Source organism: Salmo trutta, chromosome 6 (genome assembly GCF_901001165.1).
Source record: "Salmo trutta chromosome 6, fSalTru1.1, whole genome shotgun sequence".
NCBI lineage: Eukaryota > Metazoa > Chordata > Actinopteri > Salmoniformes > Salmonidae > Salmo > Salmo trutta.
Window position 1 is genome coordinate 58,363,035 of NC_042962.1, and position 21,554 is coordinate 58,384,588.

At 45.5% G+C, this 21,554-nt stretch overlaps 1 protein-coding gene across 3 annotated transcripts; it reads left to right on the plus strand.

Annotated features, from left to right (window-relative positions):
- The first annotated feature begins 12,886 nt into the window (after positions 1-12,886).
- On the plus strand, positions 12,887-19,597 carry LOC115196459 (sorting nexin-4). 3 transcript variants are annotated; one of them, XR_003878856.1, is made up of 14 exons: positions 12,887-13,019; positions 13,676-13,800; positions 13,990-14,128; positions 14,323-14,472; positions 14,597-14,644; positions 14,953-15,008; positions 15,518-15,590; positions 15,723-15,784; positions 16,436-16,501; positions 16,778-16,867; positions 17,121-17,220; positions 18,433-18,578; positions 18,706-19,069; positions 19,170-19,246. XR_003878856.1 is itself a non-coding variant. In XM_029757319.1 (14 exons), the coding sequence occupies exons 1-14, from the start codon at positions 12,933-12,935 to the stop codon at positions 19,215-19,217; spliced, it is 1,275 nt and encodes a 424-aa protein (XP_029613179.1). In that variant the 5' UTR covers positions 12,887-12,932; the 3' UTR covers positions 19,218-19,597. The 3 variants fall into 3 exon arrangements, 2 of the variants coding, with proteins under 2 accessions (XP_029613179.1, XP_029613178.1); XM_029757319.1 differs by having other exon boundaries at positions 14,597-14,614; positions 18,706-18,820; positions 19,170-19,597; XM_029757318.1 differs by having other exon boundaries at positions 18,706-18,820; positions 19,170-19,596.
- The last annotated feature ends 1,957 nt before the right edge of the window (positions 19,598-21,554 follow it).

Consider the following 21,554-nt stretch of genomic DNA (forward strand, 5'->3'; position numbering starts at 1 on the left):
AATCCTCTGGTCCATGATGGTAATTGCCTTTGGAGCTTATGCAAATCTATCAGCCTATAAGGCACTTTGACTGCTAATATGCATGATAGGAGCTTGGCTCCTGAAACAGTTTACAAGGCAGCATCCTGACTTATCAGCCTCTGAGGCTGCTGTTGAGTCTGATTATTCTGCCAGAAATGGATCTCACTCACTGGATCATATGCATCAGCCTATTAGGCACTTTGACTGCTAATATTCCTGAAAGGAGCTTTGCTCATAACACAGCCTACAAGGCAGTATCCTGACTTATCAGTCTGAATCTGATCAGCCTGTCAGGAATGGAGCTCACCCACTTATCTATCCTGATTGCCTACTCCCTTTTACCCCTACCTACATGTACATATTAACTCAATTACCTCGTTCCCCTGCACATTGACTCGGTACCGGTACTCCTTGTATATAGCCTCATTATTGTTATTTTATTGTGTTACAATTTATAAAAATGTTCTTACTTTTTAACTCTGCATTGTTGGGAAAGGGTGCATAAGTAAGCATTTCACGGTAAAGTCTACACCTGTTGTATTTAGATTTGATTTAAGTTACGCAACCTAACAACTAACATACAGTTGAAGTGGGAAGTTTACATACACTTAGATTGGAGTCATTAAAACTAGTTTTTCAACCACTCCACAAATTTCTTGTTAGCAAACTATAGTTTTGGCAAGTCGGTTAGGACATCTACTTTGTGCATGACACAAGTCCTTTTTCCAACAATTGTTTACAGACAGATTATTTCACTTATAATTCACTGTATCACAATTCCAGTGGGACAGAAGTTTACATACACTAAGTTGACTGTGCCTTTAAACAGCTTGGAAAATTCCAGAAAATGACGTCATGGCTTTAGAAGCTTCTGATAGGCTAATTGACATCATTTGAGTCAATTGGAGGTGTACCTGTGGATGTATTTCAAGGCCTACCTTCAAACTCAGTGCCTCTTTGCTTGACATCATGGGAAAATCAAAATAAATCAGCCAAGACCTCAGAAAAAAATTGTAGACGTCCACAAGTCTGGTTCATCCTTGGGAGCAATTTCCAAATGCCTGAAGGTACCACGTTCATCTGTACAAACAATAGTACGCAAGTATAAACACCATGGGACCACGCAGCCGTCATACCGCTGAGGAAGGAGATGCGTTCTATCTCCTAGAGATGAATGTACTTTGGTGCGAAAAGTGCAAATCAATCCCAGAACAACAGCAAAGGACCTTGTGAAGATGCTGGAAGAAACGGGTACAAAAGTATCTATATCCACAGTAAAACGAGTCCTATATCGACATAACCTGAAAAGCCGCTCAGCAAGGAAGAATCCATTGCTCCAAAACCGCCATACAAAAAGCCAGACTACGGTTTGCAACTGCACATAGGGACAAAGATCATACTTTTTGGAGAAATGTCCTCTGGTCTGATGAAACAAAAATAGACCTGTTTGGCCATTGTTATGTTTGGAGGAAACGGGGGAGGCTTGCAAGCCGAAGAACACCATCCCAACCATGAAGCATGGGGGTGGCAGCATCATGTTGCGGGGGTGCTTTGCTGCAGGTGGGACTGGTGCACTTCACAAAATAAATGGCATCATGAGGAAGGAAAATTATGTGGATATATTGAAGCAACATCTCAAGGCATCAGTCTGGAAGTTAAAGCTTGGTCGCAAATGGGTCTTCCAAATGGACAATGACCCCAAGCATACTTCCAAAGTTGTGGAAAAATGGCTTAAGGACAGCAAAGTCAAGGTATTGGAGTGGCCATCACAAAGCCCTGACCTCAATGCTATAGAAAATGTGTGGGCAGAACTGAAAAAGCGTGTGCGAGCAAGGCCTACAAACCTGACTCAGTTACACCAGCTCTGTCAGGAGGAATGGGCCAAAATTCACCCAACTTATTGTGGGAAGCTTGTGGAACGCTACTTGAAATGTTTGACGCAAGTTAAACAATTTAAAGGCAATGCTACCAAATACTAATTGATTGTAGATAAACCTCTGACCCACTGGGAATGTGATGAAAGAAATACAAGCTGAAATAAATAATTCTCTATTATTCTGACAATCCAAATTCTTAAAATAAAGTGATGATCCTAACTGACTGTCACGCCCTGGCCATAGAGAGGGTTTTGTTCTCTATTTTGGTTAGGCCAGGGTGTGACTCGGGTGGGCATTCTATGTGCCCTTTTCTATGTTTTGTGTATTTCTTTGTTTTGGCCGGGTATGGTTCTCAATCAGGGACAGCTGTCTATTGTTGTCTCTGATTGGGAACCATACTTAGGTAGCCTTTTCCCACAGGGTTTTTTGGGTAGTTAATTTCTGTTTAGTGTTTTGCACCTTACGGAACTGTTTCGGTTCTTCTCTTTGTTCATTTTGTTTTAGTGTTCAGTTTATTAAAGAAAGCATGAACACTTACCACGCTGCGTTTTGGTCCGATGATTCTTCCTCTTCAGATGACGAATACTGTTACACTGACCTAAGACAGGGGATTTTTACTAGTATTAAATGTCAGGAATTGTAAAACTGAGTTTAAATGTATTTGGCTAAAGTGTATGTAAACTTCCGACTTCAACTGTAGATAGATAGCTAGCTAGCTAACTCACAAGACTTCATACTGTAGCCAAGTTAGTTTGCATTCAATTGGCTCAGGTCTTGGAGGTGGCACGCAGCCTGGGCGACAGGTTTGTCTGTCAGGCGTCGTTCAGGGCTAAAATGCCACACGAGCACGAGCTACATGCTCAGGCAACAAGAATTATGAGGCACTAAAGGGTCCCGTTCTTTCCTTCAAAATAAGACATCCTTCAAAATAAGAGTTATCATATCCTGTAAACTGTGACAAATGAATAAAGGTGAAAATGATTGCACAATTAGTAACAGATAATTATTATAATTAGTTGTCAAGTAAAAATGTATTTAAGTGATTTTATGACATCTGTTTTATTTGATTTGAAACAAACGGTCAACAAGGTTTTTCGAGTGCCACTTATTGGAGGTTCTCTTTAAAAAGTGTAGTCTAGAGGGAAAAAATGAATAGATAAGGACAAAATGTGTTTTGGTAAAAGATTATGTTGTGTATACCTTCCATCGTCCATGCTTCAGTCGACCCCCTACTGCCAAACCAGTTGAACCCCTCCTCTCCAGACTACCCTCTCCTCTGCCCCTCCCTCACACTCTCCCGCCAGCCTGTCCCAGGCTGCCCTCTCCCCCCCGCCCCACCCCTTGTCATCACAGAGCAAGTAGTCAACAGGCTCTTTAAGAAACAGGACTGTAGGATAGCTGAAGGCCCAGAGCGGGTCTCCTCAGCCACACTAAAGCACTGCGCTGACCAGCTCTCCACTATCTTCGGCTCCCGAGTGGCGCAGCGGTCTAAGGCACTGCATCTCAGTGCTAGAGGCGTCATTACAGTCCCTGGTTTGATTCCAGGCTGTATCACAACCGGCCATGATTGGGAGTCCCATAGAGTGGCGCACAATTGGCCCAGCATCGTCCGGATTAAGGGTTTGGCCAGGGTAGGCCGTCATTGTCATTGTCACTGACTTGCATAGTTAAATAAAGGTTAAATTAAAATAAATAAACAAATATTGACAGACATCTTCCATCAATCACTTGAACTATGCACTGTTCCTGTCTGTTTTAAATCATCTATCATCGTTCCCGTTCCTAAGAAACAGAAAGTATCCTGCTAAATGACTACAGACCTGTAGCACTCACCTTAGCCATCATGAAGTCCTTCGAGGGCATCATCCTATTCCTCCTCAATGACATCACTGACGCCCTCCTTGACCCCATGCAGTTCGCTGACAGAGCCAAGGTACTGTAGTAATGTCAACATGGGCTTCCACTACCTCCTTGAGCTCCTAGTGTGTACAGCTCTCCTTTTCTTTTTCCAAGTGTTCTACTCTGCAAGCCAGCACCTCTTCTAAACAGGTGTTCTACTCTGCTAGCCAGCACCTCTCCTAAACAGGTGTTCTACTCTGCTAGCCAGCACCTCTTCTAAACAGGTGTTCTACTCCGCTAGCCAGCACCTCTCCTAAACAGGTGTTCTACTCTGCTAGCCAGCACCTCCCCTAAACAGGTGTTCTACTCTGCTAGCCAGCACCTCTCCTAAACAGGTGTTCTACTCTGCTAGCCAGCACCTCACCTAAACAGGTGTTCTACTCTGCTAGCCAGCACCTCACCTAAACAGGTGTTCTACTCCGCTAGCCAGCACCTCTCCTAAACAGGTGTTCTACTCTGCTAGCCAGCACCTCTCCTAAACAGGTGTTCTACTCCGCTAGCCAGCACCTCTACTAAACAGGTGTTCTACTCCGCTAGCCAGCACCTCTCTCTACTAAACAGATGTTCTACTCCGCTAGCCAGCACCTCTCCCAAACAGGTGTTCTACTCTGCTAGCCAGCACCTCTACTAAACAGGTGTTCTACTACGCTAGCCAGCACCTTTCCTAAACAGGTGTTCTACTACGCTAGCCTGCACCTTTCCTAAACAGGTGTTCTACTCCGCTAGCCAGCACCTCTCCCAAACAGGTGTTCTACTCCGCTAGCCAGCACCTCTACTAAACAGGTGTTCTACTCCACTAGCCAGCACCTCTACTAAACAGGTGTTCTACTCCGCTAGCCAGCACCTCCACTAAACAGGTGTTCTACTCCGCTAGCCAGCACCTCTCCTAAACAGGTGTTCTACTCCGCTAGCCAGCACCTCTCCTAAACAGGTGTTCTACTCCGCTAGCCAGCACCTCTCCTAAACAGGTGTTCTACTCCGCTAGCCAGCACCTCTACTAAACAGGTGTTCTACTCTGCTAGCCAGCACCTCTCCTAAACAGGTGTTCTACTCTGCTAGCCAGCAACTCTCCTAAACAGGTGTTCTACTCCGCTAGCCAGCACCTCTACTAAACAGGTGTTCTACTCCGCTAGCCAGCACCTCCCCTAAACAGGTGTTCTACTCTGCTAGCCAGCACCTCTACTAAACAGGTGTTCTACTCCACTAGCCAGCACCTCTACTAAACAGGTGTTCTACTCCGCTAGCCAGCACCTCTACTAAACAGGTGTTCTACTCCGCTAGCCAGCACCTCTCCTAAACAGGTGTTCTACTCTGCTAGCCAGCACCTCTACTAAACAGGTGTTCTACTCAGCTAGCCAGCACCTCTACTAAACAGGTGTTCTACTCCGCTAGCCAGCACCTCTACTAAACAGGTGTTCTACTCCGCTAGCCAGCACCTCTACTAAACAGGTGTTCTACTCCGCTAGCCAGCACCTCTACTCCGCTAGCCAGCACCTCTCCTAAACAGGTGTTCTACTCTGCTAGCCAGCACCTCTCCTAAACAGGTGTTCTACTCTGCTAGCCAGCAACTCTCCTAAACAGGTGTTCATCTCCGCTAGCCAGCACCTCTACTAAACAGGTGTTCTACTCCGCTAGCCAGCACCTCCCCTAAACAGGTGTTCTACTCTGCTAGCCAGCACCTCTACTAAACAGGTGTTCTACTCTGCTAGTCAGCACCTCTCCTAAACAGGTGTTCTACTCTGCTAGCCAGCACCTCTACTAAACAGGTGTTCTACTCCGCTAGCCAGCACCTCTACTAAACAGGTGTTCTACTCTGCTAGCCAGCACCTCTCCTAAACAGGTGTTCTACTCCGCTAGCCAGCACCTCTACTAAACAGGTGTTCTACTCTGCTAGCCAGCACCTCTACTAAACAGGTGTTCTACTCCGCTAGCCAGCACCTCTACTAAACAGGTGTTCTACTCTGCTAGCCAGCACCTCTCCTAAACAGGTGTTCTACTCCGCTAGCCAGCACCTCTACTAAACAGGTGTTCTACTCCGCTAGCCAGCACCTCTACTAAACAGGTGTTCTACTCCGCTAGCCAGCACCTCTCCTAAACAGGTGTTCTACTCCGCTAGCCAGCACCTCTACTAAACAGGTGTTCTACTCCGCTAGCCAGCACCTCTCCTAAACAGGTGTTCTACTCCGCTAGCCAGCACCTCTACTAAACAGGTGTTCTACTCTGCTAGCCAGCACCTCTCCTAAACAGGTGTTCTACTCTGCTAGCCAGCACCTCTCCTAAACAGGTGTTCTACTCTGCTAGCCAGCACCTCTACTAAACAGGTGTTCTACTCTGCTAGCCAGCACCTCTACTAAACAGGTGTTCTACTCTGCTAGCCAGCACCTCTCCTAAACAGGTGTTCTACTCTGCTAGCCAGCACCTCTCCTAAACAGGTGTTCTACTCTGCTAGCCAGCACCTCTACTAAACAGGTGTTCTACTCTGCTAGCCAGCACCTCTACTAAACAGGTGTTCTACTCCGCTAGCCAGCACCTCTCCTAAACAGGTGTTCTACTCCACTAGCCAGCACCTCTACTAAACAGGTGTTCTACTCTGCTAGCCAGCACCTCTACTAAACAGGTGTTCTACTCCGCTAGCCAGCACCTCTCCTAAACAGGTGTTCTAGCACCTCTACTAAACAGGTGTTCTACTCTGCTAGCCAGCACCTCTACTAAACAGGTGTTCTACTATGCTAGTCAGCACCTCTACTAAACAGGTGTTCTACTCCGCTAGCCAGCACCTCTACTAAACAGGTGTTCTAGCACCTCTACTAAACAGGTGTTCTACCATGCTAGTCAGCACCTCTACTAAACAGGTGTTCTACTATGCTAGTCAGCACCTCTCCTAAACAGGTGTTCTACTCTGCTAGCCAGCACCTCTCCTAAACAGGTGTTCTACTCTGCTAGTCAGTACCTCTACTAAACAGGTGTTCTACTCTGCTAGCCAGCACCTCTACTAAACAGGTGTTCTACTCTGCTAGTCAGCACCTCTACTAAACAGGTGTTCTACTCTGCTAGCCAGCACCTCTACTAAACAGGTGTTCTACTCCTCTAGCCAGCACCTCTCCTAAACAGGTGTTCTACTCCGCTAGCCAGCACCTCTACTAAACAGGTGTTCTACTCTGCTAGCCAGCACCTCTACTAAATAGGTGTTCTACTCCGCTAGCCAGCACCTCTACTAAACAGGTGTTCTACTCTGCTAGCCAGCACCTCTCCTAAACAGGTGTTCTACTCTGCTAGCCAGCACCTCTCCTAAACAGGTGTTCTACTCTGCTAGCCAGCACCTCTACTAAATAGGTGTTCTACTCCGCTAGCCAGCACCTCTCCTAAACAGGTGTTCTACTCCGCTAGCCAGTACCTCTACTAAACAGGTGTTCTACTCCGCTAGCCAGCACCTCTACTAAACAGGTGTTCTACTCCGCTAGCCAGCACCTCTACTAAACAGGTGTTCTACTCCGCTAGCCAGCACCTCTACTAAACAGGTGTTCTACTCCGCTAGCCAGCACCTCTACTAAACAGGTGTTCTACTCCGCTAGCCAGCACCTCTCCTAAACAGGTGTTCTACTCCGCTAGCCAGCACCTCTACTAAACAGGTGTTCTACTCCGCTAGCCAGCACCTCTACTAAACAGGTGTTCTACTCCGCTAGCCAGCACCTCTACTAAACAGGTGTTCTACTCCGCTAGCCAGCACCTCTACTAAACAGGTGTTCTACTCCGCTAGCCAGCACCTCTACTAAACAGGTGTTCTACTCCGCTAGCCAGCACCTCTACTAAACAGGTGTTCTACTCCGCTAGCCAGCACCTCTACTAAACAGGTGTTCTACTCCGCTAGCCAGCACCTCTACTAAACAGGTGTTCTACTCCGCTAGTCAGCACCTCTACTAAACAGGTGTTCTACTCCGCTAGCCAGCACCTCTACTAAACAGGTGTTCTACTCCGCTAGCCAGCACCTCTCCTAAACAGGTGTTCTACTCCGCTAGCCAGCACCTCTCCTAAACAGGTGTTCTACTCTGCTAGCCAGCACCTCTACTAAACAGGTGTTCTACTCAGCTAGCCAGCACCTCTACTAAACAGGTGTTCTACTCCGCTAGCCAGCACCTCTACTAAACAGGTGTTCTACTCCGCTAGCCAGCACCTCTACTAAACAGGTGTTCTACTCCGCTAGCCAGCACCTCTACTCCGCTAGCCAGCACCTCTCCTAAACAGGTGTTCTACTCTGCTAGCCAGCACCTCTCCTAAACAGGTGTTCTACTCTGCTAGCCAGCAACTCTCCTAAACAGGTGTTCATCTCCGCTAGCCAGCACCTCTACTAAACAGGTGTTCTACTCCGCTAGCCAGCACCTCCCCTAAACAGGTGTTCTACTCTGCTAGCCAGCACCTCTACTAAACAGGTGTTCTACTCTGCTAGTCAGCACCTCTCCTAAACAGGTGTTCTACTCTGCTAGCCAGCACCTCTACTAAACAGGTGTTCTACTCCGCTAGCCAGCACCTCTACTAAACAGGTGTTCTACTCTGCTAGCCAGCACCTCTCCTAAACAGGTGTTCTACTCCGCTAGCCAGCACCTCTACTAAACAGGTGTTCTACTCTGCTAGCCAGCACCTCTACTAAACAGGTGTTCTACTCCGCTAGCCAGCACCTCTACTAAACAGGTGTTCTACTCTGCTAGCCAGCACCTCTCCTAAACAGGTGTTCTACTCCGCTAGCCAGCACCTCTACTAAACAGGTGTTCTACTCCGCTAGCCAGCACCTCTACTAAACAGGTGTTCTACTCCGCTAGCCAGCACCTCTCCTAAACAGGTGTTCTACTCCGCTAGCCAGCACCTCTACTAAACAGGTGTTCTACTCCGCTAGCCAGCACCTCTCCTAAACAGGTGTTCTACTCCGCTAGCCAGCACCTCTACTAAACAGGTGTTCTACTCTGCTAGCCAGCACCTCTCCTAAACAGGTGTTCTACTCTGCTAGCCAGCACCTCTCCTAAACAGGTGTTCTACTCTGCTAGCCAGCACCTCTACTAAACAGGTGTTCTACTCTGCTAGCCAGCACCTCTACTAAACAGGTGTTCTACTCTGCTAGCCAGCACCTCTCCTAAACAGGTGTTCTACTCTGCTAGCCAGCACCTCTCCTAAACAGGTGTTCTACTCTGCTAGCCAGCACCTCTACTAAACAGGTGTTCTACTCTGCTAGCCAGCACCTCTACTAAACAGGTGTTCTACTCCGCTAGCCAGCACCTCTCCTAAACAGGTGTTCTACTCCACTAGCCAGCACCTCTACTAAACAGGTGTTCTACTCTGCTAGCCAGCACCTCTACTAAACAGGTGTTCTACTCCGCTAGCCAGCACCTCTCCTAAACAGGTGTTCTAGCACCTCTACTAAACAGGTGTTCTACTCTGCTAGCCAGCACCTCTACTAAACAGGTGTTCTACTATGCTAGTCAGCACCTCTACTAAACAGGTGTTCTACTCCGCTAGCCAGCACCTCTACTAAACAGGTGTTCTAGCACCTCTACTAAACAGGTGTTCTACCATGCTAGTCAGCACCTCTACTAAACAGGTGTTCTACTCCGCTAGCCAGCACCTCTACTAAACAGGTGTTCTACTCCGCTAGCCAGCACCTCTCCTAAACAGGTGTTCTACTCCGCTAGCCAGCACCTCTCCTAAACAGGTGTTCTACTCTGCTAGCCAGCACCTCTACTAAACAGGTGTTCTACTCAGCTAGCCAGCACCTCTACTAAACAGGTGTTCTACTCCGCTAGCCAGCACCTCTACTAAACAGGTGTTCTACTCCGCTAGCCAGCACCTCTACTAAACAGGTGTTCTACTCCGCTAGCCAGCACCTCTACTCCGCTAGCCAGCACCTCTCCTAAACAGGTGTTCTACTCTGCTAGCCAGCACCTCTCCTAAACAGGTGTTCTACTCTGCTAGCCAGCAACTCTCCTAAACAGGTGTTCATCTCCGCTAGCCAGCACCTCTACTAAACAGGTGTTCTACTCCGCTAGCCAGCACCTCCCCTAAACAGGTGTTCTACTCTGCTAGCCAGCACCTCTACTAAACAGGTGTTCTACTCTGCTAGTCAGCACCTCTCCTAAACAGGTGTTCTACTCTGCTAGCCAGCACCTCTACTAAACAGGTGTTCTACTCCGCTAGCCAGCACCTCTACTAAACAGGTGTTCTACTCTGCTAGCCAGCACCTCTCCTAAACAGGTGTTCTACTCCGCTAGCCAGCACCTCTACTAAACAGGTGTTCTACTCTGCTAGCCAGCACCTCTACTAAACAGGTGTTCTACTCCGCTAGCCAGCACCTCTACTAAACAGGTGTTCTACTCTGCTAGCCAGCACCTCTCCTAAACAGGTGTTCTACTCCGCTAGCCAGCACCTCTACTAAACAGGTGTTCTACTCCGCTAGCCAGCACCTCTACTAAACAGGTGTTCTACTCCGCTAGCCAGCACCTCTCCTAAACAGGTGTTCTACTCCGCTAGCCAGCACCTCTACTAAACAGGTGTTCTACTCCGCTAGCCAGCACCTCTCCTAAACAGGTGTTCTACTCCGCTAGCCAGCACCTCTACTAAACAGGTGTTCTACTCTGCTAGCCAGCACCTCTCCTAAACAGGTGTTCTACTCTGCTAGCCAGCACCTCTCCTAAACAGGTGTTCTACTCTGCTAGCCAGCACCTCTACTAAACAGGTGTTCTACTCTGCTAGCCAGCACCTCTACTAAACAGGTGTTCTACTCTGCTAGCCAGCACCTCTCCTAAACAGGTGTTCTACTCTGCTAGCCAGCACCTCTCCTAAACAGGTGTTCTACTCTGCTAGCCAGCACCTCTACTAAACAGGTGTTCTACTCTGCTAGCCAGCACCTCTACTAAACAGGTGTTCTACTCCGCTAGCCAGCACCTCTCCTAAACAGGTGTTCTACTCCACTAGCCAGCACCTCTACTAAACAGGTGTTCTACTCTGCTAGCCAGCACCTCTACTAAACAGGTGTTCTACTCCGCTAGCCAGCACCTCTCCTAAACAGGTGTTCTAGCACCTCTACTAAACAGGTGTTCTACTCTGCTAGCCAGCACCTCTACTAAACAGGTGTTCTACTATGCTAGTCAGCACCTCTACTAAACAGGTGTTCTACTCCGCTAGCCAGCACCTCTACTAAACAGGTGTTCTAGCACCTCTACTAAACAGGTGTTCTACCATGCTAGTCAGCACCTCTACTAAACAGGTGTTCTACTATGCTAGTCAGCACCTCTCCTAAACAGGTGTTCTACTCTGCTAGCCAGCACCTCTCCTAAACAGGTGTTCTACTCTGCTAGTCAGTACCTCTACTAAACAGGTGTTCTACTCTGCTAGCCAGCACCTCTACTAAACAGGTGTTCTACTCTGCTAGTCAGCACCTCTACTAAACAGGTGTTCTACTCTGCTAGCCAGCACCTCTACTAAACAGGTGTTCTACTCCTCTAGCCAGCACCTCTCCTAAACAGGTGTTCTACTCCGCTAGCCAGCACCTCTACTAAACAGGTGTTCTACTCTGCTAGCCAGCACCTCTACTAAATAGGTGTTCTACTCCGCTAGCCAGCACCTCTACTAAACAGGTGTTCTACTCTGCTAGCCAGCACCTCTCCTAAACAGGTGTTCTACTCTGCTAGCCAGCACCTCTCCTAAACAGGTGTTCTACTCTGCTAGCCAGCACCTCTACTAAATAGGTGTTCTACTCCGCTAGCCAGCACCTCTCCTAAACAGGTGTTCTACTCCGCTAGCCAGTACCTCTACTAAACAGGTGTTCTACTCCGCTAGCCAGCACCTCTACTAAACAGGTGTTCTACTCCGCTAGCCAGCACCTCTACTAAACAGGTGTTCTACTCCGCTAGCCAGCACCTCTACTAAACAGGTGTTCTACTCCGCTAGCCAGCACCTCTACTAAACAGGTGTTCTACTCCGCTAGCCAGCACCTCTCCTAAACAGGTGTTCTACTCCGCTAGCCAGCACCTCTACTAAACAGGTGTTCTACTCCGCTAGCCAGCACCTCTACTAAACAGGTGTTCTACTCCGCTAGCCAGCACCTCTACTAAACAGGTGTTCTACTCCGCTAGCCAGCACCTCTACTAAACAGGTGTTCTACTCCGCTAGCCAGCACCTCTACTAAACAGGTGTTCTACTCCGCTAGCCAGCACCTCTACTAAACAGGTGTTCTACTCCGCTAGCCAGCACCTCTACTAAACAGGTGTTCTACTCCGCTAGCCAGCACCTCTACTAAACAGGTGTTCTACTCCGCTAGTCAGCACCTCTACTAAACAGGTGTTCTACTCCGCTAGCCAGCACCTCTACTAAACAGGTGTTCTACTCCGCTAGCCAGCACCTCTCCTAAACAGGTGTTCTACTCCGCTAGCCAGCACCTCTCCTAAACAGGTGTTCTACTCCGCTAGCCAGCACCTCTCCTAAACAGGTGTGGTTTCTTCCTCCTCCAGATGAACCAACCAGCCACCTGGTCCACGATCATTTTCTCATTAATGGACTATGCATCCTAGTATGGCACATTCATCTTTGTACTCTCTGCACATCCTCATACGCACCTGCCTCTTTTCATGTACATATTTCCCCCTCTGCTCAGCATCCAGTAAAATTGTTTTTTATTTATATATCTCTATATACATACTTTATAACGTAGCTTAGTTTTCATTGTGAAGTTTGTAGTTCCTACATTACAGTGTAGATAGTGTACATAACGCGTGGATTTGTGTAAGCTCTGCTTCTACATACAGTATGTTGTCTGTATCCTGTTTATCAGCTCTGCTTCTACGTACAGTATGTTGTCTGTATCCTGTTTATCAGCTCTGCTTCTACGTACAGTATGTTGTCTGTATCCTGTTTATCAGCTCTGCTTCTACGTACAGTATGTTGTCTGTATATCAGGTTTATCTTCTGCCTGTATATTCTGTTTATTGTGGCAGCACCATTTCACCAAGTCAAATTCCTTTATATACAAATGTATATGGCGATTCAAGGTGATTCTGATCTTCTACAGTTGACAGGACTCTTATTTTGAAAGATATAAAATCCCGTGACCCAGAATCGCTTTATCTTGTTTGCATAACACAGCTGGAAAGAAGGATGGCGGATGCTGGCAATAAAGAGTCAACGACGATTGGAGGAGATGAATTTACCAACACAGAGTTGGAGAATAACAAGAATAACACGGTAGTAACGCAAATCATTTCTAGGTTTTGTCTGTGTTTGTAAATTGTCTCTTTGCGAACGAACTATTGTCCTTTGTCCACGGCAAAGGACTGGATGGATGCATACAGAAATAGAACATCCTGGTTCGACCATACAGATGTAGCCGTCGGGACATCAGGCAGGCCACGCGATACACTGTAACTACGCGCTGCTGTTGGCTACGATATAACCTTGTTTGTAACAATATTGCACACAATATGAGTGTTTTGAAGATTGAAAGACCTATCTATCCAAAATAAAACCAGATCTGATCTGTGCTACGTGGCCAGTAGCTGTTCGGCACGTTATTGGTCCACTCGCAGCATCCAGAGAATGACGTCACGGTATTATGACAAATGGACGTCTATAGACACGTATGTTTATTACTAGAACATTTCCAAATAGGTCCAATGATTGGCAAAGGATAGGAACAATCTAAATCTATTGATATTCTGTTCTATTCATATTCAGTCCTCTAGAGCAGGGTTTCCCGAATTTGATTATTTGAATCAGCTGTTAGAGCTAGGGCAAAAACCAAAACGTGCACCCACGTGGGGCCCCAGGACCGAGTTTGGGAAACACTGCTCTAACTATCTATTCACTAATCCCTGCCTATTTCTCCCATGCACTCTGTACAGATGGTGCAGGAAGGATCCACTCTGCTGCGGAGAATGGAGATCAGTGTGGCCGAGGCAGAGAAAAGAACTGGGAAAAATACAGTGAACATGCAAGAGATATTCACAGTGTACCTCATAGAAACTCGGTGAGAGAGTGGGACCCCGTTTGAAAATGAAGCAGCATATGCAAAATATAGCCTTGCTCCCAAATTAAAATATGTTCTCGGTACAATGACGTTCTTGAACCTGGATTTTTCTGAATGTGTAAAATAAGAGGGATTCAGATCCTTCTGGTGCATCTGATTTGACCTAGATGTTGGTGTTTCTTCTTTCAGATCCATAGATGCAATAACAGAAGGCCACAACCCAGCCCCAGACTCTCTCTGGAGGAGATACAGTGAATTTGAGATTCTCCGGAACTATTTGTTAGTCACCTATCCATTTATCGTGGTGCCGCCTTTGCCAGAGAAGAGGGTAAGCTAAACTCAAACCTGATGGCATCTATACCTAGTAGTCCCAAGCACCACACTGCAGTGTTTGGGCCTTAATACCCACAGAATTTAATAGAATAGAACACATGATATTATATTATATATTTTAATTTTTTATATATAATATTCAAATAAATGTTATATCTTTGTGTAAAAACCCTTGTCTGATTTCTACAGGCAGAGTTTGTTTGGCACAAGCTGTCTGCAGACAACATGGACCCAGACTTTGTAGAGAGGCGCAGGGTTGGTCTGGAGAACTTCCTACTTCGCGTGGCCTCCCATTCGGTTCTGTCCAATGACAAAATCCTATACCACTTCCTGACTGAGGTACGATAGCCTATCAGCTCACTCCTTGACGTTGTATTGGAATGTTTTGGAGAGATTCAACATACATTTGTATTTATTTTTTCTCTACTTTTTTAAGACTTAATTTCCTCTCCTCCTCTCCCAGGAACACAGGTGGAAGGAGGTAGTGTATGAGACAGGGTTCCAAGCCAAGGTACCTCAGAGGCATTTTTTACTTCATGAATGTCTTTATCTTCTACCCCTATATGATCTTTAATCCGTTACTACAACTTATTAAAGGGGTTGTGTCCTTGAGCTGTTCCCGTCTATTGATGTTCTGTATTACATCGTGTTCTGTGTGGACCCCAGGAAGAGTAGCTGCTGGATGAGCAACCGCTAATGGGGATCCTAATAAAATACAACAAAAACCGTATTGAATCTATTTTGATCCATCCAGTGGTACACATTGGTTGTGTTTGGTTTATAATTGCATTCTAATTAAATTGTGTTTGTTTTGTCTAGGCAGACTCCAGGATTAAAGCTCTGAGCGCAACTTTCAGGGTGAAGAACCCTGACAAGTAAATCAATCCTTCCCATTTACAACCAAGAGTTGTCAGACACCTAGTGGCATTATACATGTATTACATACATTTGACTTAAAGTTGAGTTAAGTTTAAGTGGTGTAAAGTTAGTCGTGTTAATTTGATGCCATGTTAAGTTGAAGTCGAGTAAAGTTGAATTTGTGTAAAGAAGAAATGGTGTTAAGTTGTATAAAGTTGAATTTGTGGAAGTCGAGTAAAGTCGTGTACATTTGAAGTCGTGTACATTTGAAGTCGTGTACATTTGAAGTCGTGTACATTTGAAGTCGTGTACATTTGAAGTCGTGTACATTTGAAGTCGTGTACATTTGAAGTCGTGTACATTTGAAGTCGTGTAAAGGTGAAGTCGTGTACATTTGAAGTCGTGTACATTTGAAGTCGTGTACATTTGAAGTCGTGTAAAGGTGAAGTCGTGTACATTTGAAGTCGTGTAAAGGTGAAGTTGTGTAAAGGTATGTTAAGGTTGCCATTTGTCTTCCTCTATCTAGGCGGTTCACAGAGATGAAACACTACAGCGATGAGCTTCAGTCTCTCACCTCCCAGCTGCTCAGAGTCAGAGCAGTAAGTCATATAATAATATACCATTCAGTCAGTCTGCTCCTCTCATTAGTCTAAAGTTATATCTTTGGAACAACATCTTTTATTTAGCGCTCACCTCGTTATACATTTAACAGCTCACGTTTCATTCTCCAGAGAGTAGCAGACAGGCTCTACGGCGTATACAAAGTCCATGGGAACTACGGAAGAGTGTTCAGGTAAGAGCACTAGTCAGCAGCAGTGGTTAAGAGTGATGGGCCAGCAACCGAGCCAAGTAGGTGAAAAATCTGTCGATGTGCCCTTGAGCAAGGCACTTAACCCTAACAATAAAACATGTTGTATTTGAATATTGAAGAAAGACTGATATGATATTGTTGTGGGATTATCTGACTGATCTGTCTGTCTGTGTGACAGTGAGTGGAGTGCCTTAGAGAAGGAGATGGGAGACAGTCTGACTGATCTGACTGTCTGTGTGGCAGTGAGTGGAGTGCCTTAGAGAAGGAGATGGGAGACAGTCTGACTGATCTGACTGTCTGTGTGGCAGTGAGTGGAGTGCCTTAGAGAAGGAGATGGGAGACGGTCTGACTGATCTGTCTGTCTGTGTGACAGTGAGTGGAGTGCCTTAGAGAAGGAGATGGGAGACGGTCTGACTGATCTGACTGTTTGTGTGGCAGTGAGTGGAGTGCCTTAGAGAAGGAGATGGGAGACGGTCTGACTGATCTGACTGTTTGTGTGACAGTGAGTGGAGTGCCTTAGAGAAGGAGATGGGAGACGGTCTGACTGATCTGACTGTTTGTGTGGCAGTGAGTGGAGTGCCTTAGAGAAGGAGATGGGAGACGGTCTGACTGATCTGACTGTTTGTGTGGCAGTGAGTGGAGTGCCTTAGAGAAGGAGATGGGAGACGGTCTACAGAGTGCTGGACACCATATGGATGCGTGAGTACTCCCCCTCCGCCAACAGCTGTTTTATCTAACCTGTGCTGAGCCTGCTATTCTAATGTAGATTGCACACAACCTGCAATTTAGGAACCACAATGGAAATTAGGGAACACAATGGAAATAATTATATATTTTTTAACTGCCGAATAAAATCAGCCAGGTATTCTAATGCAGAGTTCACACATCAAGCAATTTAGGAACTACAATGAAAATAAGTATATATTTGTTTAACTGGCTAATAAAATCAATCAATCAATCTCATTTTGTCCAAAGCTATGCTGCCTCAGTAGATGATATCTTGGAGGAAGAGGAGCACTACGCAGACCAACTGAAGGAATACCTTTTCTATGCTGAAGCCTTAAGGTTGGTCCTATTGCACGTTATGGCTAATCAATCAATGAATCAACCAACCAATGAATCATATTTTGTAAAGGGATTCCAAAACCCTGTCCCCTTAGTCAGGTAAAGAGGGTAAATCACCAAGCAGAAGGTTCTGACAGTGTAAAAATCTCATCTAAACGGGCCTGGTACAACTTGTGTCCCAGGAAGTAATGCTGTATGGTGTTGTGACATTGTATGGGCCTCCTGTAAAGCTACTGCTGTCTGTCTCCTACAGGGCTGTGTGTAGGAAACACGAGCTGACCCAGTATGAGCTGGAGACGGCCTCCTCAGACCTCATCTCCAAGAAGCAGCAACGGGAGGAGCTGGCCACTGGGGTATTCAATTCAATACAACTTTATCGATACCCTCAGGGGCAATGAAGAAAGCTGTAGGTTTAGAGGAAGGTCTAGTTTATCTACTGTTTGTATCCTGGTATAGGACAACCAGAGGACTCCAACTGAGATGGTGATCTCTTGTAAGAGGCAAGCTCTTGTCTTTCCAATATTGGTACAGTATAGGTCTCAAGAGCATTGGCAAGGCCCAAGAGGTCCTCTCAGAATCTTTGACTACATGTCTTTTTCAAACCCCCCTATATAAGGACATGTCCCAGACTACTGTAGTCCCAGACTCTACTCTAGTCCCAGACTCTACTCTAGTCCCAGACTCTACTCTAGTCCCAGACTGTACTGTAGTCCCAGACTGTACTGTAGTCCCAGACTGTACTCTAGTCCCAGACTACTGTAGTCCCAGACTCTACTCTAGTCCCAGACTCTACGCTAGTCCCAGACTCTACGCTAGTCCCAGACTCTACGCTAGTCCCAGACTCTACTCTAGTCCCAGACTGTACTCTAGTCCCAGACTACTGTTATCCCAGACTCTACTGTAGTCCCAGACTCTACTCTAGTCCCAGACTCTACTCTAGTCCCAGACTGTACTGTAGTCCCAGACTGTACTGTAGTCCCAGACTGTACTCTAGTCCCAGACTGTACTCTAGTCCCAGACTGTACTCTAGTCTTAGACTCTACTCTAGTCCCAGACTCTACTCTACTCTAGTCCCAGACTGTACTGTAGTCCCAGACTGTACTGTAGTCCCAGACTGTACTCTAGTCCCAGACTGTACTCTAGTCCCAGACTCTACTCTAGTCCCAGACTCTACTGTAGTCCCAGACTCTACTGTAGTCCCAGACTCTACTCTACTCTAGTCTCAGACTCTACTCTAGTCCCAGACTGTACTGTAGTCCCAGACTCTACTGTAGTCCCAGACTCTACTCTAGTCCCAGACTCTATTGTAGCCAACTCTTCTATTGCATGCCTTGCATGTTTGTCATGACAACAAACACAGAGAGGCCGAAGCATCAACAGACTGGACCACCAGCAGGCCTGGGGTCAATTCCATTTCAATTCAGAAAGTAAATCAAATTCCAATTCCACATTTTCCTAATTGAAAAGCATAGGAGAGAATCTGGAATTTCAGTGTACTTCTTGAATTGACTGGACCACCAGGCTAGTAATGCCCCTCCATTCTCTGTCTGTCTGTCCATCCTCAGATGGTACGGACGTTCTCCTTCAAAGGAATGACCAACAAGCTGTTTGGTCAGGAGACACCGGAGCAGAGGGAGGCTAAACTCAGCCTACTGGAGGAGCAGATCGTCCAGGGAGAGGAGACGGTCACAGAGAAAACAGTGGAGTGCGAGTGAGTCCCTCATGTTAAACCATGCAGTAATACCTAGATAGATAGACCACATGCTGAAAACAACTCATTGATAAAGTATGTAATATAATCTGTGTGTGTGTGTGTGTGTGTGTGTGTGTGTGTGCAGGGAGTACGTGAAGGGTGCGTGGGTGGACATGCAGCGCTTCAAGGAGCAGAAGGACAGGGATCTGAGGGAGGCTCTGATTGGCTACGCCATCATGCAGATCAGCATGTGTAAGAAGGTGTGTCACACTCCGGTGGAAGTCTGGAAATGCTCCTAGTATCTATGAGGGTTATTTTCATTAAGCACCAATTGGACAAATGGACTACCTGGAGTTGTCCAATAAGAAACTGTATTTTTCGTGTTGCTTTAAATACCACTCTCAGAGTTGTGTTCATTAGGCACCAAACTGAAGAACACTGACTGAAAGAGAGAGGGACTGCCTGGACTTGTCCAATGAGAGACTCTTGTTTCAAAACGCGTTGCAACGGTGTGCCCTACTGAACACAACCCACTTGTTAAAGTCAAAGGCCAATGTTGTTAGGACCTTGTTCAATTTCTGTGTTTTATGTTCTCCTCTGTCTGTATAGGGCATTCAAGTGTGGACCAATGCTAAGGAATGTTTCCACAAGATGTAAGGGGGTCGGGCTGTGGGTCAGCGACAACGTCTATGGTACGAGTGCACAACAACTTCACCTTTTGACCTTCAGATGGAAACAGAACCACTGTTGTCACGGCAACCCGCCCCAGCTGGCATAAAGTTACAGGGCTGCGTCTCAATACTCAGTCCAATACTGGCTGCGCTCCAGATAAAGTGGAGAGGTAAGGAAGCCTTTCAAGACATGAGATGCAGTCCGGGACTATATTTTATAATGAGATATAAGGCACAAACATATCTCCTTGTGTTGGTTTATTAAGAGAACATGTGTGTAGTATCAGCGGGATAAAGGTTTGTTTATTAAGAGAACATGTGTGTAGTATCAGAGGGATAAAGGTTTGTTTATTAAGAGAACATGTGTAGTATCAGAGGGATAAAGGTTTGTTTATTAAGAGAACATGTGTAGTATCAGCGGGATAAAGGTTTGTTTATTAAGAGAACATGTGTAGTATCAGCAGGATAAAGGTTTGTTTATTAAGAGAACATGTGTGTAGTATCAGTGGGATAAAGGTTTGTTTATTAAGAGAACATGTGTAGTATCAGCGGGATAAAGGTTTGTTTATTAAGAGAACATGTGTGTAGTATCAGCGGGATAAAGGTTTGTTTATTAAGAGAACATGTGTAGTATCAGCAGGATAAAGGTTTGTTTATTAAGAGAACATGTGTGTAGTATCAGCGGGATAAAGGTTGGTTTATTAAGAGAACATGTGTGTAGTATCAGCGGGATAAAGGTTTGTTTATTAAGAGAACGTGTGTAGTATCAGCGGGATAAAGGTTTGTTTATTAAGAGAACATGTGTGTAGTATCAGAGGGATAAAGGTTTGTTTATTAAGAGAACATGTGTAGTATCAGAGGGATAAAGGTTTGTTTATTAAGAGAACATGTGTAGTATCAGCGGGATAAAGGTTTGTTTATTAAGAGAACATGTGTAGTATCAGCAGGATAAAGGTTTGTTTATTAAGAGAACATGTGTGTAGTATCAGTGGGATAAAGGTTTGTTTATTAAGAGAACATATGTGTAGTATCAGCGGGATAAAGGTTTGTTTATTAAGAGAACATGTGTGTAGTATCAGCGGGATAAAGGTTTGTTTATTAAGAGAACATGTGTAGTATCAGCAGGATAAAGGTTTGTTTATTAAGAGAACATGTGTAGTATCAGAGGGATAAAGGTTTGTTTATTAAGAGAACATGTGTAGTATCAGCAGGATAAAGGTTTGTTTATTAAGAGAACATGTGTGTAGTATCAGCGGGATAAAGGTTGGTTTATTAAGAGAACATGTGTGTAGTATCAGCGAGATAAAGGTTTGTTTATTAAGAGAACATGTGTGTAGTATCAGCGGGATAAAGGTTTGTTTATTAAGAGAACATGTGTAGTATCAGCAGGATAAAGGTTTGTTTATTAAGAGAACATGTGTGTAGTATCAGCGGGATAAAGGTTTGTTTATTAAGAGAACATGTGTGTAGTATCAGTGGGATAAAGGTTTGTTAATTAAGAGAACATGTGTAGTATCAGCAGGATAAAGGTTTGTTTATTAAGAGAACATGTGTAGTATCAGCGGGATAAAGGTTTGTTTATTAAGAGAACATGTGTGTAGTATCAGCGGGATAAAGGTTTGTTTATTAAGAGAACATGTGTGTAGTATCAGCGGGATAAAGGTTTGTTTATTAAGAGAACATGTGTGTAGTATCAGAGGGATAAAGGTTTGTTTATTAAGAGAACATGTGTAGTATCAGCGGGATAAAGGTTTGTTTATTAAGAGAACGTGTGTAGTATCAGCGGGATAAAGGTTTGTTTATTAAGAGAACATGTGTGTAGTATCAGCGGGATAAAGGTTTGTTTATTAAGAGAACATGTGTGTAGTATCAGTGGGATAAAGGTTTGTTTATTAAGAGAACATGTGTGTAGTATCAGCAGGATAAAGGTCGTATGGTGAGAGTGTAGCACATGGGGGATGTGGGAAACTTACTCCTTAGCCTGAAGTGTCACAGCTTGCGCAGCTGAATTGTTAATGCTTCAATGGTGCTGACTGGTAAGACGCTTAGGGAGGGCGGTCACGTGTGCTAGCGAAGCAGATGTCCTGGGTTCGAGCATCGGTGTGAGCCCGATCAGGAGGAAGCGGTACTCGCTAAGCAAGCAGCGTGACGTCACTTATCAGTATGCTGCTGTTACCTTGGTTTACCTCTATGAACTGAACTGGAAAAGAAACGGAATCAACTGTCAAAGGACTTCTTGCCTTTTCTCTGCTTAAAGCACATGATATCATAATGTCTGGTATGTGAATATTGAAGAAGATATTATTTCAGAAAATGTCAAGGT